At 39.4% G+C, this 18,237-nt stretch overlaps 1 protein-coding gene across 1 annotated transcript in view; it reads left to right on the top strand.

The window, feature by feature from the left end:
* Positions 1–17,826, top strand: part of LOC139445621 (leucine-rich repeat-containing protein 74A-like) — a 582,304-nt gene extending 564,478 nt beyond the window's left edge. The window contains exon 16 of the mRNA XM_071226790.1: positions 17,697–17,826. Coding sequence (XP_071082891.1) covers positions 17,697–17,826 — 130 coding nt within the window. The remainder of the gene's footprint in view (positions 1–17,696) is intronic.
* The last annotated feature ends 411 nt before the right edge of the window (positions 17,827–18,237 follow it).

Below are 18,237 nucleotides of genomic sequence, written 5' to 3'. Positions count from 1 at the left end.
GGTTGAGTGTTTTTAGATGCGGATCATTAGATTGGTTTTAGTTAAGTATACGCCTAGTGCTTTAAATTTTTCTATATTGTTATGTGGATTTAGGATTGATTCTAGGATTATGGCTTTATCTAGTTTTAGATTTGTTTGGAGTGTTGCTCGGTGGGTTTGGTAGTGCGTGCAGTGTAAGAGTGCATGTTCTATTGTTTCCAGGTGTGGGCAGTGTGGGCATTTTCCGGTTGCGTGTTTTTTTATTTTTAGGAGTTGACTGTTTAGTTTAGTGTGACCTGTTTGGAGTTTGGTGATTATTCTATCAATTTTCTTGCATGGATGGAGGATTTTAGGTTTGGTTAGAGGTTTTTTGAGGATTTTGATTATCTGTGTGTTTGTTTTTAGGTATGTCTTATGCCATTTTTGGGTGATTTTACGTTTGTTAATGCTTTTGCTTTAGATATTGGTAGATTAAGGCTTATTTCAGGAATTTTGAGGGATTTTTTGGCGGCTTGATCGGCGTTTTCGTTTCCATATATTTCTACGTGGGCTGGGATCCAGATAAATGCTATTTGTTTGCCTGCCTCTGTTAAGTTATTTGCGCTTTTGAGTATTTGGTTAATGAGTTTAGGGCGGTTTTTGGTGTTTTTATTTTGGAGGGCCTGTAGTCCTTCTCTCCTAGAACTGTTGTTGTTGTTGCATTAGGTGTTTAAGAGGTCGCCTTCTGCCTAGGCAATTTCGGCTGACCTGTCCCTCTTTGGGACTCCTGTGTGTGAGAAGGGTTCACATATCTATTGTGAGTTCGGTGTTCACATAATTTCTGTTTTTGCATTGATATGATTTCTTTTTTCTTATATTGATATGATTTCATTTTTATCCGTGGCTGCTCTGTTTATATACGTTCGAGCAGCTGTCCATCTCTCAGAAATAGAGTTAGTTTGGCCTTCGCTATTGCATCTCTTGGCTTTAGGAGATCTATGACAGATAGCGGATCTAACTGCAATTCTTGTTTTAACCTAGCCCGGGCTGGGGCATGGTCTTGACATTCTAGTAACAGGTGGTCAATGGTTTCAGCCTGATTGCAAGATGAACAAACCTTGTCATAGTGCTTTTTGTGACCAAGTCTGAGGCGTGAGATAGCAGTTTCAATTTTCCTTTCATTTGAGTATGAGTTTGGCTTTTGTTGGACCTTGGGTTGAATTTTGTATAGCCATCTGCCGATCTTACTTGCGTCCCATTGGGCTTGCCATCTTTTTGCTATGGAGGCTTTGATTTTGCTTTTTATCTCTAGTTTACTAAAGGGAATAGGCTCTATATCCGCTTTGTCTAGAGCTAGCTTCGCCAGTGAGTCTGCTTTTTCATTTCCATGAATATCTATGTGAGAGGGGATCCAACACAGCTCCACCTGTTGCCCTTGGTCCGATAGTTTTGTATATTCGTATAGAATATTGTTGACTGTGTTTGCCCTAACTGACTGACTGATATAGAAGATTTAACGTGCGCTTTCCGACTACAGCGTATTTCGCACACGGGCCTGGCCGGACCATTTAGTGTATTCCGAAAAGGGTGAAAGTGGTGTGTGCAACCTAAGAGGGGGCTTTTAGGGGTTGCTCATATTGATTTTTTGAAATTTTTAAATTTGGAATAAATGCCGAGGTGGGTGGAGGAGGGAACTAAGGGAGCCGGGTAAGGTGGGTGTTTGTATGTTTATTGGATTTTGGATTGGTAGATTAATTAATTTTTAGATGCGCTTAATTAGGTCTGTTTTGATTAGGAATACGCCTAGGGCCTTGAAGTTTTCTAGTTTATTTTGAGGGTTTAGTATTTCATCTAGAGTAGGAACCTTATTTAGATTGAGGGTGGTTTGTAGTGTGGTTCTGTGTGTTTGATAGTGGGTGCAGTGAATGAGTGCGTGTTCTGTGGTTTCGGGTTGTTTGCAGTGGGGGCAGTTGCCTGTGGTGTGTCTTTTAAGTTGTTTTAGGTGGTTATTTAGGTTAGTGTGTCCTGTTTGGAGTTTTGTAATTAATCTGTCAATTTTTTTAGAGGGGTGTAGGATTTTAGGTTTCGCTAGTGGTTTTCTGAGCACTTTTTTGATTTGGCTATTTGAGTTTTGATATTGATTATGCCATTTTTTGGTTATTTTTTGTTTGTTTACACTTTTAATTTCTGATTTTGAGATGGGTAGGTTTAGGCTTATTTCTGGTATTTTGAGAGATAATTTAGCTGCTTTATCGGCGCTTTCGTTGCCGTAAATTCCTACGTGGGCGGGGATCCACAAGAAGGTTATTTGTTTGCCTGCTTTTGTTAGGTCGTTGGAGCTTTTAAGTATTTGGTTTATTAATTTAGGTCGTTTTTTTGTATTTTTGTTTTGGAGGGCTTGTAGTCCACTAAGGGAGTCAGTGAGAATTAGGATTTTTTTGTTGTTTTTAGATTGTTGGTTATGCAGGGCTGAGGCCATGCCCATAAGTTCGGCCGTGAATATAGATTGGTTGTTAGGGAGTTGGTAAGATTGTGTGGATATAACTGGTTGTGTGGTATGGACTCCGAAGCCTGTGTGGTTGGAGATCGGGTCTGAAGATCCGTCAGTGTATATGTGACACCAATTTGGCCAATTTTCGTGTATGTATGAAAGTGTGGTGGTTTTAGCTATGTTTGGGTCGGTTTGTTTATTTATTTGGTTAGCTAGCGTTGTGTCTATTTGGGGTATTTTGAGTTTAGGGGTGAAGATATTTGATTTTTTGCAGTTTTGTTTAAGATTTTGAGTTTGGTGTTCATTGAGGTAGTTAGTTATTCTTTGGGATATTGGGGTGAGTAAGGGGTGTTTGCGAGCTAGAGCTTGGTTTCTTGGGCTAATGTTTTGGTTAATTAGGTTTTGGATGAGAGGGTTTGTTTGGGACGCGGCCCAGAAATTAAGGCTTAGATGTTCCCTGCGTAGATTTAGTGGCATTTCTCCTGTAAGGGCCTGAAGTGAGGTGTAGGAGGTGCCATGTTGGGTGCGTGTAATTAGTTTGAGAGCCTGATATTGTATTGAGTCAAGTTTTTTAGAAAGAGAGTTGTTTAGGGTATTGTATATGGCACAGCCGTAGTCTAGTTTTGATCTAATTAGTGTTGTATATAGTGAGAGGAGGGTATCTTTGGAGGCTCCCCAGTTAGAGCCGGTGAGACATCTTAATGTGTTAAGGTCTTTGCTGCATCTAGTTTTTAGGTTTTGGACGTGAGCCTCCCAGGTGAGGTGTTGATCGAAAATAAGTCCTAAGAATTTTGTTTGTTTTTGGAATTTGATTGTTTGGTTGTTTAGCTGGAGGATTGGGTAGGCAGGTTTCATGTTTTTATGTTTGAATACTACTCCTGTTGTTTTATCTGAGTTAAGGGAGAAGCCCCATTTGTCTGCCCATTGTTGTATTTTATTTAGAGATTTTTGGATTAAGTTTTCTGCCATTTTAATGCTTTTAGTGCGGATCCATAGGGCTCCGTCATCCGCGAATTTTGAAGTGTTTAGTTTAGGGGATAAGCCCTCGAATAGATCATTTATCATTATATTGAAGAGGGTTGGGCTGAGGATGCTGCCCTGGGGAGTGCCATTTTCTAGGGGACACTGGTCCGATAGTGTATGGTCTATACCCACGGTAATTTTGCGATTGTTTAGGAAATCTTGGATGAAGTTTATTATTTGACCTTTGAGTCCTATTTTTTTTAGTTTTTGTATTAGCCCGTGGTGCCATACCATATCGAAAGCTTTAGAGAAGTCGAGGAATATGCCTATGGTGTATTGCTTGTTTAGCTGTCCTGTTTTTATATCCTGTTCTAGTCGGGCAAGGTTATCGAGAGTTGATCGGCCAGGAGTGAAGCCGCTTTGGACAGGATTTATGATGTTGTTTTGGTCTAGGTAGTGCTGTAGCCTATTTTTAGTCATAAGTTCCATTATTTTGCAGAGATTTGAGGTTAGGGAGATGGGCCTATAGGAGTTTGCCTGATCTGCTGGTTTATTTGGTTTAGGTATTGGGTGAGGTGAGGTGAAATTGGGTTTAACGTCGCGTCCAAGATTATTGCACTTATATAGCGACGTGCATGCACGTGTATGTGTGTGTGTGGCTGCTTGTACTAGTCCGGACTGATGCCGATTTATAGTGCTAGCTCACTGAGATACCATGCCGCAGTTTAACATGAATACCCCACTCAGACACAGTATACTGACTCCGAGCCGACCAGTCCTTGTTTTAGCCCCTTAATGCCGAGCGCCAGACAGGGTAACAACAAGTACAATCTTTTAACGTCTTTTTGTATGACGCGGCCCGGGATCGAACCCTGGACCTTCCGCTCTCCGGGCGGACGCTCTACCACAGGACCACGGAGGCGGTCTTTAGGTATTGGGATTACTAGAGCTTCCTTCCATGAGGATGGGACCTCTCCGTTTAGGTAGACTAGGTTGTATAGTTTAAGTAAAGTTTGGAGTAGTTTGGTAGGTAAGTGTTTGATTATTTGGTAAGAGGTGAGGTCTAGGCCAGGGGCTGTTCCTTTTTTTCTATTGTTTAGTACGTGATTTAGTTCTTCTATGGTGTAAGGTTGATTTATTTCTAGGTTGTCTTGTCTGTTTTCTTTGGAGAATTTGGTTTCTTTATTTAGTTTATCTTGGAATTTCTTACTGAAGTTACTGTTGCTGCTAACTTTAGAGAAGTGTTTGGCTAGGTTGTTGGCCTTTTGGGTGGGGTTAGTTGAGTTGTTTATATTGGGGCTTTTTTTGTGCCGCTTGATGCCTCGGATGGCGTGAATTTTGCGCCACACCTTCCTAGCGTCGGTGTGGTGATTTAGCTCCTCACAGAATTTTTTCCAGTTTTTGGTTTTAGCAGTTTTAACTAGGTTTTGCACTTTGTGGTTAAGTTCATGAGCTGTTTTGAGATGAGAGGGGTCTCGTTTAGCTCTGTTGAAAGCTGATTTGCGTTTTAGTCTAGTTAGCTCTATTTCCTCATTCCACCAAGGGACAGTGGGTTTTCCTGGGTTGGATGATTTGAAGGGGATTGCGGATTTGGCTGCGTTGATTATGAAGTTAGTTAGGTTTTGACAGAATGTTTCGGGGTCTGTTGTTTCTAAATCGTTTAGATTAGCTTCGTTGCATAATTCTTGGAATTGGTCCCAGTTGGCGTTTTTGTACTGAAATTTAGGTTCCTGTTTAGGGGTTTGATTTGGTATTTTTATATTTCCTAGGGTTATATTTATGGGAAAGTGGTCGCTGCCTAGGGGTACTGGGTGGACGTCCCACATCAGACTTTGTGCTAAGTCTGGCGTACATATTGTTAAGTCGATAGCCGACATGGTGTGGTGGGATTTGTCGTATCTAGTTGGTTGGTTATTGTTTAATAGTATTAGGTCATTTTTTTCAATCCACTCTGATGTTAGTTGTCCATGGTTGTCTAGTTTATCTGCAATGCCCCAGGTAGGATGATGGGCATTGAAGTCTCCTAAGATGGTTGATTTATTTCCTAATTGGTAAAGGATATCTAGGTCTGTATCTTTAATTGGTTTTAGTGTTGAGTGATAGATGTTAATGATTTTTATATTTTGGTTATTGATGGTGACTTGGATTCCATTAGCTTCTAGATTAGGAGTGTTTACTTTAACTTCCTCGTAGTTAATATCCTCTCTAACGTAGATGATTAGACCTCCTCCTGTTCTGCCTGGGATGGTTTTGGACCTGTCGGTTCTCACTGCGTTATAATTTGGTAGGTTGAATTTAGTTTTATGTGAGAATTTGGTTTCTTGAATACAAGCTACATGGGGACCTTTATCTATTTTGAATTTAGCTTTGAGTTCAGAACCATGGCCGGCGAGGCCATTGGCATTCCATTGAAAAATGTTTAGGCCTTCCATTGGGAAACTGGGTGGATTTATGTTTGGTTTAGGCTTGGTTTAGGTATTTACTTTTGTAGGTTATTAAGGTTGCTGCTGAAACGGTCGAAAGAGGTGGTGACGAGTTTTAGTTTATGTGCTACACCAAAGAAGGCTTTGGAGCTGGCTTCTGGATTAGACTGCTTTAACACGTAAGCTAGTAGGAGGACTAAGTTGTTTAGATTTTTGCTTGCTGCGTTTTGGGTGAGTTTTTTTCTATAGCTTTTGGTTTTTGGGGCTGACAAGGTAAGATCGTTTATTTCCTCTGAGGATGTGTACTCGTCTTCTTCGGTTAAGTTGTCTTTAGTTTGGTCAATCTGTTCGGTGGTGGGTTGCATGCTGGGTTTGGGTGCGAGAGTCTGAGTGGTTTCTGTAGTTTCCCTGTTGACTGGGTGTTCGGGGGTTGCCTGTAGGTTTGGGAGTGTTGTTGCCCTTGTGGCTGTGATGGCTTGTGTTGGTGCTGGTTGTGTGGTGGTCGTTGTGCGTTGGGCTTTGCTTGCGGGTGTAGATGTGGTAATTGTAGGGTGAGAGGCGGGGAGGGTGAGAGTGTGAGTTTGTGGGATGTGTGGGGTGTTTGTTTCATTTGCGATGTATGCATCTCGCTGATTTTGGTCCCATACGGAGACTGGGTATACTGTTTTGCGTGCGTGTGTTGTTGTTTGAGGGTGGTGTTGGTAGTAGTGGTTTGTATGCTTGCGGTGTGTGTTTTTTGGTTTGGATTTTGGCCGTGTTTATGTCTATATGTCTGTTGGCCTGTTGGGTGAGTGATAGTCTGTGGGGGCATTGGTTCGAGAGTGATGAGTGTTTTATGGATTTGCAGTGGATGCACCAGGGTGTGCATATGCCTGGGCAGTCCGTTTGAGCACAGTTTTTGCATTTAGTTTTTTTGAAAGTACATTGGTTAGCGGTGTGATTATATTGTAGGCAATTAGAACATTGCTTTACTTGCTTGATGTATGGTTTGACCTCTAAGTTATGGTTAGCGCCGAAAGTGATATGTTTGGGGGCTTCAGGGTGTTTAGCTGTTTTTTTTAAGTTTATTATTACAATAGGTGTGGGGGTGGTTTTCCCGTTTCTGTTTGATTTAATCCTGCGGAGGCTAGTTATTTGTGGTTGGGTTTGGATAGTGTTAGCTTCTTTGGCGTATATGTCGAGGTCCTCGTCGGTTTCCCTTGGGTGCACTCGAATAACTCCCCTAGTGTATATTTGCCAGTTAGGTTTAGAGCTATTTACGGTGAATTGGAATATTTGTTTAATTTTAGTTGCTGCTATGTAGGATTCTTGATTTGGGAAGATTATCTGATATCCTTTGAAGCTACGTTTGATGTTTAGGTAATTAATTTTTTGTTGCCTTAGCCACATGCCTATTTTATTTATGGTCAGTGTTGGAGCTAGTTGTACTGAGGGGGTGGCCGAAAAAAAGTAGAGGGCCCATGTGGTGATGAGGGCTGCGGGTGAGAGGGTGTGTGAGGTAGGTGATGCCGATGCGTCTAGTTTGCGTTTTTTTGAGTTGCATGCTTGGGGAGGTGGGGTGCTGGGTTGAGTTTCCATGTAGGAGGCTTGAGGGTCTTCATCGCCGTAGCCTGCGGGAATGAGTGAGGGTGTTGCCCTGTCGGAGGTGTTGTGCGCCTCCGCAGGTGTAGGGGATGTAATGCCAGAGATTTCGCATATCTCGATTTGTCTTTGGTCTGTCATGCTGGGATTGGGTGTATAGGATGTGTGTGTGAGTTTTGGTACTTACTTACTTACTTACTTACTTTGGAGATTTAACGTGCGCTTTCCGACTGATGCGTATTTCGCACACGGACCCGGCCAGGCTATTTAATGTGTTTCCGAAAGGGGCGAGGGTGGTCTGTGCAACCCAGGAGGGGGCTTTAGGGGTTGCTTATATAGAATTTGGGAATTTTGAGATTTGGAATAGATGCCGATGGGGTTGGGGAGGAGAACGAAGGGAGCTGGGTATGGTGGATGATTGTTTGTTTATGTGATTTTGATTTGGTAGGTTATTATGGTTTTAGATGCGTTTTATTAGTTCCGTTTTTATTAAGAATACGCCTAAGGCCTTGAAGTTTTCTAGTTTATTTTGTGGGTTTAGTATTGCTTCTAGAGTGAGAGCCTTGTTTAGATTGAGGGTTGTTTGTAATGCGGTTCGATGTGTTAGGTAGTGTGTGCAGTGGATGAGTGCGTGTTCTGGGGTTTCTAGTTGTTTGCAGTGTGGGCAGTTACCTGTAGTGTGTTTTTTAAATTTTTTTAGGTGGTTATTTAGGTTGGTGTGTCCTGTTTGGAGTTTAGTGATTACTCTGTCGATTTTTTTTTGATGGATGGAGAATTTTTGGTTTGGTTAGTGGTTTGCTGAGCACTCTTTTGATTTGGCTATTTGAGTTTAGATATAGGTTATGCCATTTTTTTGTGATTTTTTGTTTGTTTACACTTTTAATTTCTGATTTTGAGATGGGTAAGTTTAAGCTTATTTCTGGGATTTTGAGGGATAGTTTAGCTGCTTTATCGGCGTTTTCATTATCGTATATTCCTACGTGGGCGGGTATCCACAAGAAGGTTATTTGTTTGCCTGCTTTTGTTAGGTCGTTGGAGCTTTTAAGTATTTGATTTATTAATTTAGGTCGGTTTTTGGTATTTTTGTTTTGGAGGGCTTGTAGGCCACTTAGGGAGTCAGTAAGTATTAGGATTTTTTGGTTGTTTTTGGATTCTTGATTGTGGAGGGCTGAGGCCATGCCCATTAGTTCGGCCGTGAATATTGATTGGTTATTTGGGAGTCGGAAGGATTGTGTGGTTTTAGTTGGTTGTGTGGTATGGACTCCGAAACCCGTGTGTTTGGAGGTCGGATCTGAGGATCCGTCCGTGTAAATGTGACACCAATTTGGCCAATTTTTGTGTATGTATGCTAGTGTGGTAGTTTTAGCTATGTTTGGGTCGGTTTGTTTATTTATTTGGCTAGCTAGTGTTGTGTCTATTTTGGGTATTTTAAGTTTAGGGGTGAAGATATTTGATTGTTTGCAGTTTTGTTTAAGATTTTTAATTTGGTGTTCATTGAGGTAGTTTGTTATTCTTTGGGATATTGGTGTAAGTAAGGGGTGTTTACGAGCTAGAGCTTGGTTTTTAGGGCTGATGTTTTGGTTTATTAAGTTTTGGATGAGAGGGTTTGATTGGGACGCGGCCCAGAAATTTAAGCTTAGCTGTTCCCTGCGTAGACTTAGTGGCATTTCTCCTGTTAAGGCCTGAAGTGAGGTGTAGGAGGTGCCATGTTGGGTGCGTGTAATGAGTTTGAGAGCCTGATATTGTATTGAGTCAAGTTTTTTAGATAGAGAGTTGTTTAGGGTGTTGTATATGGCGCAGCCGTAGTCTAGTTTTGATCTAATTAGGGATATGTAGAGAGAGAGGAGAGTATCTTTGGAGGCTCCCCAGTTAGAGCCAGTTAGGCATCTTAGGGTGTTTAGGTCTTTACTGCATTTAGTTGTTAGGTTTTGGATGTGAGCATCCCAGGTGAGATGTTCATCGAAAATAAGTCCTAAGAATTTGGTTTGTTTTTGAAATTTGATTGTTTGATTGTTTAGCTGGAGGATTGGGGAGGCGGGTTTCATGTTTTTATGTTTGAATACTATTCCTGTTGTTTTTTCTGAGTTAAGGGAGAAGCCCCATTTGTCAGCCCATTGTTGTATTTTATTAAGAGATTTTTGGAGTAGATTTTGGGCCATTTTCATGCTTTTAGTGCGGATCCAGATGGCTCCATCATCCGCGAATTTTGATGTGTTTACTTTAGGGGATAGACCCTCGAATAGATCGTTTATCATTATATTGAAGAGGGTGGGGCTGAGGATACTGCCCTGTGGAGTGCCATTTTCTAGGGGACATTGGTCCGATAGAGTTTGGTCTATACACACGGTTATTTTACGATTGTTTAGGAAGTCCTGGATGTAGTTTATTATCTGACCTTTGAGTCCTATTTTTTTAAGTTTTTGTATTAGCCCATCGTGCCATACCATGTCGAAAGCTTTAGAGAAGTCTAAGAAGATGCCTGTGGTATATTGTTTATTTAGTTGTCCTGTCTTAATATCTTGTTCTAGTCGGGCGAGGTTATCTAGGGTTGAGCGGCCAGGAGTGAAACCGCTTTGATCTGGGTTTATGGTGTTATTTTGGGTTAAGTAATGTTGTAATCTATTTTTAGCCATTGATTCCATTACTTTACATAAGTTTGAAGTTAGGGATATTGGTCTATAAGAGTTAGCTTGATTAGCTGGTTTATTAGGTTTAGGGATTGGTATGACTAGGGCCTGTTTCCAGGGAGTAGGAACCTGTCCGTTAAGGTAGATGAGATTGTATAGTTTGAGTAGTGCCTGGAGCAGTTTTAGGGGGAGTTTTTTAATTATTTGGTAAGAGGTTAGGTCTAATCCTGGGGCTGTGCCCTTTTTCCTGTTTTGGATTACGTAGAGGAGCTCCTCCATTGTGTAGGGTTGATTTATTTCTAGATTGTTATTGTTTGGTTCTTTTGTGGGTTTGTTTTCTGTTTTAAGTTTATCTGGGAATTTTTGGCTGAAGTTGCTGTTACTGCTAACGGCCGAAAAATGGTTGGCGAGATTATTTGCTTTTTGGGCGGGGTTGGTTGAGTTGTTAATGTTAGGGTTTTTTTTATGTCGTTTTAAGCCTCTAATGGCGTGGATTTTGCGCCAGACCGTCCTGGCATCTGTACGGTTATTTATACCTTCGCAGAATTTTTCCAGTCTCTACTTTTGGCTATTTGGACTAGTTTTTGAACCTGGTGGTTTAGTTCGTGGGCTATGTTTAAATATTTGTAGTCGCGTTTTGCTTTATTGAAGGCTGATTTACGTTTTCGTCTAGTCTGTTCTATTTCCACATTCCACCATGGTACCGTCGTTTTGCCTGTCTTAGATGGTTTGAAGGGGATGGAGGTTTTGGCTGCGTTTATTATATAGTCTGTTAGGTTTTTACAATAGGTTTCTGGATCCTTATTTTCTATTTCGTTTAAGTTAGCTTCGTTGCAGATATCTTGGAATTGGTCCCAGTTAGCTTTGTTGTAATGGAATTTTGGTTCTTGGTTTTCTGTTTGGATTGGTACGTTTGTATTTCCTATGGTTATGTTTATGGGGAAGTGGTCGCTACCTAGCGGGACGTCGTGCACTTCCCATTGAGTGCTTTGGGCTAGATCTGCGGTGCATATGGTTAGGTCGATAGCCGACATTTTTTGGTTTATCTTATCGTACCTCGTGGGTTGGTTGCTATTAAGGAGTACTAGGTCGTTTGTTTCTATCCATTCGGAGATTAATTTGCCATGATTATCTATTTTATCATCTATGCTCCATGTAGGATGGTGAGCGTTAAAGTCTCCTAGGAATATAGTAGATTTATCGCTTATTTTGAGTAGTTTGTTTAGATCCTCAGGTTGGACTTTTTGTTCCGCCCAGTGGTAAATATTTATGATGTTTATGTTTCGGTTATTTAATGTGATTTTAATGCCGTTGGCTTCTAGGTTTGGCGTGTCTATTTTTATTTCTTCGTAATTTATATCTTCCCTGATAAATATGATTAGTCCTCCTGCGGCTCTTCTTGTTTTCGGTTTAGCTCTGTCAGTTCTAACTGAGTTGTAGTTAGGTAGTGTGAATTTCGATTTTTTTGAGAATTTGGTTTCCTGTATACAAGCAATGTGAGGGCCTTTATTTAGTTTAAATTTAGTTTTTAGTTCATGGCCGTGGGAGGTGAGTCCGTTGGCGTTCCACTGAAAAATATTTAGTCCTTCCATTATTGGTTTCGGGTGATTGGTGATTTAGTTTTTAGTTTTTATTTTATTCGGTGAGTTCTTTTAGATGGAGGTTAAAGAGGAAGAAGGGAAGATCGGTTAATTTTAGATTGAAAGCTACTTTGTGGAAGGATTCCATACTAGCTTTTGGTGAGTTTTGACTATGCATATATGCTAGGAGTAAGGTGAGGTTATTTAGGTTTGGGGTGTTGGCTGGTTGGGAAGTTTGGTTTGCTTTAGTTGGAGTAGTGTCTATTGTTTCCTCACTAGTGGAGAAATCTTCGTCATGGGTTGGATTAGGTTTAGCTGGTTGAGTTTCCATGGGGGAGGCATGTGATGTGGAGGGTTGTGAAGGTGTTGGCGGGATGGGTGGATGGCTGGACAGAGGGGAATACTAAATCCTGTTAATCCTGTTGGACTGGCACTAATCTTGTTGACATATTTACTGGATGCTTTGAAAGAGATTAGGGTGTCACTATAGATAAGCTTGTGTGGGGGTTAATCCTTAATGCCCTATAGACGAGCTTGTAGGGGAGCTAATCCTTAATGCACTATAGACGAGCTTGTATGGGGGCTAATCCTTAATGAGTCTTAATTGAAGTAATGTTATTCTAATATACCCCGGTAGGTGATGACAGATATACTTAAATAAATATCCTTTGTCTGGGAGATGGGATCTTGATACCTTAGGCTAGCATTTATCTAAAAGCTATAACTGAAACTATTGATATTTTATATATGCATTTTACCTGATGATAATTTGTATGGGAGCTAATCCTTAATGCACTATAGACGAGCTTGCATGGGGGCTAATCCTTAATATGTCTTAATTGAAGTAATGTTATTCTAATATACCCTGGTAGGTGATGACAGATATACTTAAATAAATATCCTTTGTCTGGGAGATGGGATCTTGATACCTTAGGCTAGCATTTATCTAAAAGCTATAACTGAAACTATTGATATTTTATATATGCATTTTACCTGATGATAATTATTACTTGCTAAACTATAATTATATGAAATGGTGTATAAATATTACACCATGATAACTCATAAAAGCACTTGATGTAGATCTAATTATTATAAGAGCTCATCTATAGTGACACCCTAATCTCTTTCAAAGCATCCAGTAAATATGTCAACAAGATTAGTGCCAGTCCAACAGGATAAACAGGATTTAGTATTCCCCTCTGTCTAGCCATCCATTTAGCTTAGGACACAACCAATCGTGTATCAACCAATCACATTCCTTTCTATTGTTCAAACTTTCATTAAATACATACTGTAGCCAAGTTCTAGCACATCGAACCGCATTACAAACCACCCTCAATCTAAACAAGGCTCTCACTCTAGAAGCAATACTAAACCCACAAAATAAACTAGAAAACTTCAAGGCCTTAGGCGTATTCTTAATAAAAACGGAACTAATAAAACGCATCTAAAACCATAATAACCTACCAAATCAAAATCACAAAAACAAACAATCATCCACCATACCCAGCTCCCTTCGTTCTCCTCCCCAACCCCATCGGCATCTATTCCAAATCTCAAAATTCCCAAATTCTATATAAGCAACCCCTAAAGCCCCCTCTTGGGTTGCACAGTCCACCCTCGCCCCTTTCGGAAACACATTAAATGGCCTGACCGGGCCCGTGTGCGAAATACGCATCAGTCGGAAAGCGCACGTTAAATCTAAGTAAGTAAGTTAAAGTAAGTAAGTAAGTAAGTTCTAGCAGAGAAGGGGTTTGACTCTCTTACCAAGCAGACCTCTCTCCCACAGCCCAGAGTGTGTACCGACTCTCTGTGGCACCCTCAGTTATTTCTAAGTATATTGTAAATTGTTAATTGTTCTTGTAAATAAAATTGTGATTAGTCTCCTGTGACTCTGGCTCTTTGCTGACTAATTCCCCAAGAAAACCAGCACGTCATTTGGAAGGTATTGTTCACCTAGAACAGTTCCATGATAGTATCTGGTACAATCTTCTTATCAAAATCTACAAAACGTTCATAACAGTTTTTCCAAAATATATTATAAATCAAACACAGCTTCTCTATAAAACGAGATCCAAACTCTTCGAGTTCATTAACAAAAGGAAATGCAGCCTTGTGGATGTTTTTCCACTTTTTGGTATCTCCACATAATAATCGCCTTATCCAAGTAATCTTAATAGATTTTGTGTACAAAAATATATTAATCATACCTAACCCAGGTTGACAGACTTTTAGTCTTTTAACTTTATCAGTCTTTCTGTTCCACAGAAACTTAAAGAGCATGTCATTCATAGGTAATAGTGGGCGAGTTCTCAATAGATTCAATTTCATCTAATAAATTCTTTTCTTTTTCAATTCTTTCCTTTTTCTTGAAAGTTGAAATTTGAAATTGTTTTACCTCTCAATTCCATTAATAATGTTTCAAAAAATAATTGATCATTAATGTTAAATTGAAGTAAGTGGTTTTCTATATCAACAATTTCACCTTGATAGTCCAAAGTATATTGAGTTTTTATTATCAAAATAGTTTCTTTGACTTCCTTTACATAGTTTTTGTCTGTAAGTAACGATGTATTAAATTTCCAATAAGTAGAACGATTTTTTGTATCTTTGAATGAAATATCAATATCAATAATAGAGTGATCAGTTCTATATCCTGGTTTAATCATAGCATTTGTTATAAAAGGGTATAAAGTTTCAGAGATAAAAAAATAATCCAATCTTGCTTGCTTTAGTGGAGACTTTTTGCGCCAAGTAAATTTCTTACTGTCAGGGTTGAAATCTCTCCAGACATCTACTAAGTTTCAGTCTCCAATAAGTTCTAAAACCTTTTCTCTAGCTTTAGGATTATTGATGTTAACATAATTATCTACATCAATAGTGCTATTTAAGATTAGGTTCCAGTCAGCTGAGAAAATATAATCCTCATTACCAATATTCTTAGCCATGACTTTAACATGCTCAAAGAAATCAGGAGAATCTGTATTTGGGCCATACATATTTACTAATGTTAAACGTCTTTCACAAATTGTAATATCTAAAATAAGCAAATTCCCATTGTCATCAGTATGAGAATTATTTATTTTATAATCCACATTTCTATTGAATAAAATTGCCACTCCTCTTTTGTGCTCTTATAATAGGTTCTTGCTCTTTGGAAAAATGTGTATCTTGAAAAAGATACAGTGAATATAATTTTGATCGTAAAAAATTGAAGACATCTTTTCTTTTCTTAGTATCCTGTAGTCCTCTACAATTGACAGAACAGCAACTAAAACCAATACTAGCCATTATTGAAGGGAAACAGTAATTTCCATATCATCAGGACCAGTGAGAGTATTTCACTAAAATTTCTGACACACACAAACAATATAAAAATACCCCCCCCCCAAAAGGTTTAAAAAAACAGTTCTTTGCAATTAGCCTTGCACACAGTTGCATACTTCAGGTAGGCAAATTCTCCTCACATTCTGGGGGCTCTGTTTCAGTCTATAAACATGTGCTTAGTGTGCATGAAGAGGGTGATAAAATCTTCATCACAGGAAACAAAAACAAACATATTCGACAAACTCGCCTGGTGTCGACAGTTTCCAATCAATAAAATAAAAAAGAATCAGCAGCTGATCAGTGGATTCTTTGACATTTGGTCTCGGTGGTGAAATGTATTCAATATATCTACATATACTTTGGCAGAATTTTAACATCTTATAGAGATGCAATTAGTCATCAGGTCATGAAATCCGAGTCCTAACATGTAAACATGAGGAAATAAACATATGTCCGCCATTTTGAAGCACATGATGCGCCACGTGATATGATATCGCTAAAGTTTCTCGCGGTCTGTTGATAAACATGGGTAGATCATAAGAAATAGTTACAATAAAGTCATTATTGGCGCACTTACCCAATAATATATGAATTCCCCAAATTGTCCTTGAATGATACACAAGACATAATCCATACGAACTATCCATACTATGTGAAAGTAGATGTAGAAGAATCTTTTGAACGAGTGGAATGTAGGTCAAATAAAATAACACATTTCACCATTTTTCGCAATCACTGAATATTCTTATAATCCAAAAAGTCCCATAGATTAATATTCTTTAGGCAGGCATGTTCAGGATCCTCATCTTCCTCTATAGAGTTTTACAATCTGACCTGATATCTTTTCTGTAGTAAAGAATAACATCCGTCCCCTTCTCGCGAACATGAGTCTATAGATTGTAGTTTTAAAGAATGATCGCTGATTTTTGTAGTAATCTTCCTCACAATTTCTTCAAGTCTAACGGTAGATCTGTTCTGATCGAAAGGCCAGCCTCTGATAGGCGTTTTCCTCTGGCGAAAGTAGCCTTGATAATAGCTTCCCTATCCTGCATAAGAACAAACTTAATAATGATTGGATTTGGTTTGTCACTTTCGTGGAATCTCGGTAGACGATGTATGTTCACAAACATCATGTTTTCTACAGTCTGTTCATCCAAGTCTAGCTTGTCTTTGAATATCCCCCGACAATGCAAATCTAGTGTCGTGATTGTATTTCGCACTCCGTAGACGAGAAGATTAGATTTTCTCGAGTAAATTTCTGCTTCTAAAAGTTCCTTTTTCAGCATGTTGATTTGGTGTTTCATACTAACTTCCGTTGAGTCAATTTGTTGTGGGAAGTCATCGATGCGTTTTGACTGAAAGTCTGTCGCCGATTCCACACCATCAACTCTTTTCGATAATTCAGATAATTTCGCCGTGACGGTATCAATTCTACAGCATATTTTATCTGTAACGAGTTTCAGTTCACTTCGAATGAAATCCTTCCATTCGTATCTACACGTGGTGAGTGAGATGATGGAGCGGAAACTGGCATTGAAACAGTTTCTTGGCCCTCCGGAATTGCTGACCGTAAATACTGGCCAATAGTGCCCCCTACAGATTCTTCACTCTTAGTTTTTGGTGATCCCTTCTTTGATTTGCCCTTAGAGGCCATGATGTTTTGGATAATGTCGGATTTTGACTAGATACCCCGCTGATTGCGTCCTCACGCCGCCATTGCCAAACTGGAAGTCTATTTCGTTAAATCTATTAATGTCATCATCGAAGTAGTCAGGGTTGTGGCCTAGAACGCCCCAAACATCCGATATCAAACTACCGTATTTCCTCTATTTGACACTACACCGTCTATTTATTTTGCGAGAGCCCTTGACTTGGCGTGTATTAGAGACCTGGCTGGTATTAGAGACCCAGCGTGTATTAGAGGAAATATAGATATGTTTTACAGTTCATATTGGGGTGATCGATCAGCAGCCATTTTCTGTGAATCGATATGTAGGCTATCTATGTATTCATACGCACATTTTTTGTGAAAAGACTATATATATCAAAAGGGGTTTCAGTAGCAAAAAGAAAATCTCATTTTAACCAATCAGAATCAAGCATTCATCAATGTCATGGTAGAATATGCAATGGAGCCCGCATAACTGCTTGCAACTATTTTGCAACATTTCCACCAACTACGAACATATTCAATATGCAAAGCATCCATGTACAATTCATGGTCGGAGGTTACAACATCCAAATTGATATCTTGTGATGTGTACACTTAGGCTGTATACAAGTAGATACAAATTTATATACAAGAAGCCCTATTTTCCAGGTAAGGACATGGTGGTAGTGGTTGTGGTGTTGGTGCGAAGGAGCATCTAGCCTAACCCAAGCTAGCCTAAGGGAGAGACTTCTCTCTTTCTTATCTGGTTCAAGGTTTATATGCCCAAGGTCACAGGACACTGATACAGTCAGATTTTTAAACGACAGTAATTAATTAGCAGTGACATAGTTGCACAGCTCGTCCAGGTTGGCTGTCAGTAACTGTACAAGTTTGTGATTCTTGACATATACATGTCATTGCTTCATGGTAACTAGCCTTTGGAATTAGATGTTCAATCAGACAAAGGTTGTCATGAACAGTTGGATATGGAACTACATGTATAAAAAATGCACTGTGTCAAATGCATGATAGTATGTTCAGTGGACTGTGAGTTTTAAACAAATGTTACATCTTCAATAATTCTGTTTACAGAGATATCCTGAGTGGCAAATGTTTCTCTGACTACCACAAACAGCGTCCATCAAGAGGTTTCACACTTACAACAAGAACAGAATCTTCCATCAAACTGTCCTCACCTGGGAGACCACTCACTGCATCCTAGGTCTATGACCAAAACAGTCAAGTAAAATCTAGCGAACATCAGCTGAATTCAAATAACAAGGATGTCAAGCTGAAGATTGTTGTCAGGAAAGTGGTCTGTCATTATCTGAGCTCTGACCTATCACCATGGAGTAGCTAGCCAGCAAGTCTTTAAATGACATTTACAAGTGATACACATAAGAAAGAATGTATGGATATCATCTTCTTTATTATGAGGAAACAATGTTTCGGAATATAAGCATATATCTGTACATGTAAAAACAACAAAATTAATAAGATACCAAAGGTGGAAACATGAACAAATGAAACCAACAGTTAATTAGCATTTAACAGTTACCCTCCAGCAACTTTACATTTGTGTCTATCTTTGTTGAGTAGTATAGGTAATGGTGATTCTGGACCACTTCAACTG

The sequence above is a fragment of the Haliotis cracherodii genome, unplaced genomic scaffold (assembly GCF_022045235.1).
Source record: "Haliotis cracherodii isolate W230 unplaced genomic scaffold, xgHalCrac1.p SCAF_6, whole genome shotgun sequence".
In the NCBI taxonomy this organism is placed as follows: domain Eukaryota; kingdom Metazoa; phylum Mollusca; class Gastropoda; order Lepetellida; family Haliotidae; genus Haliotis; species Haliotis cracherodii.
Note: the sequence above shows the minus strand (reverse complement) of the source record. Positions and strands in the feature narration are given on the sequence as shown.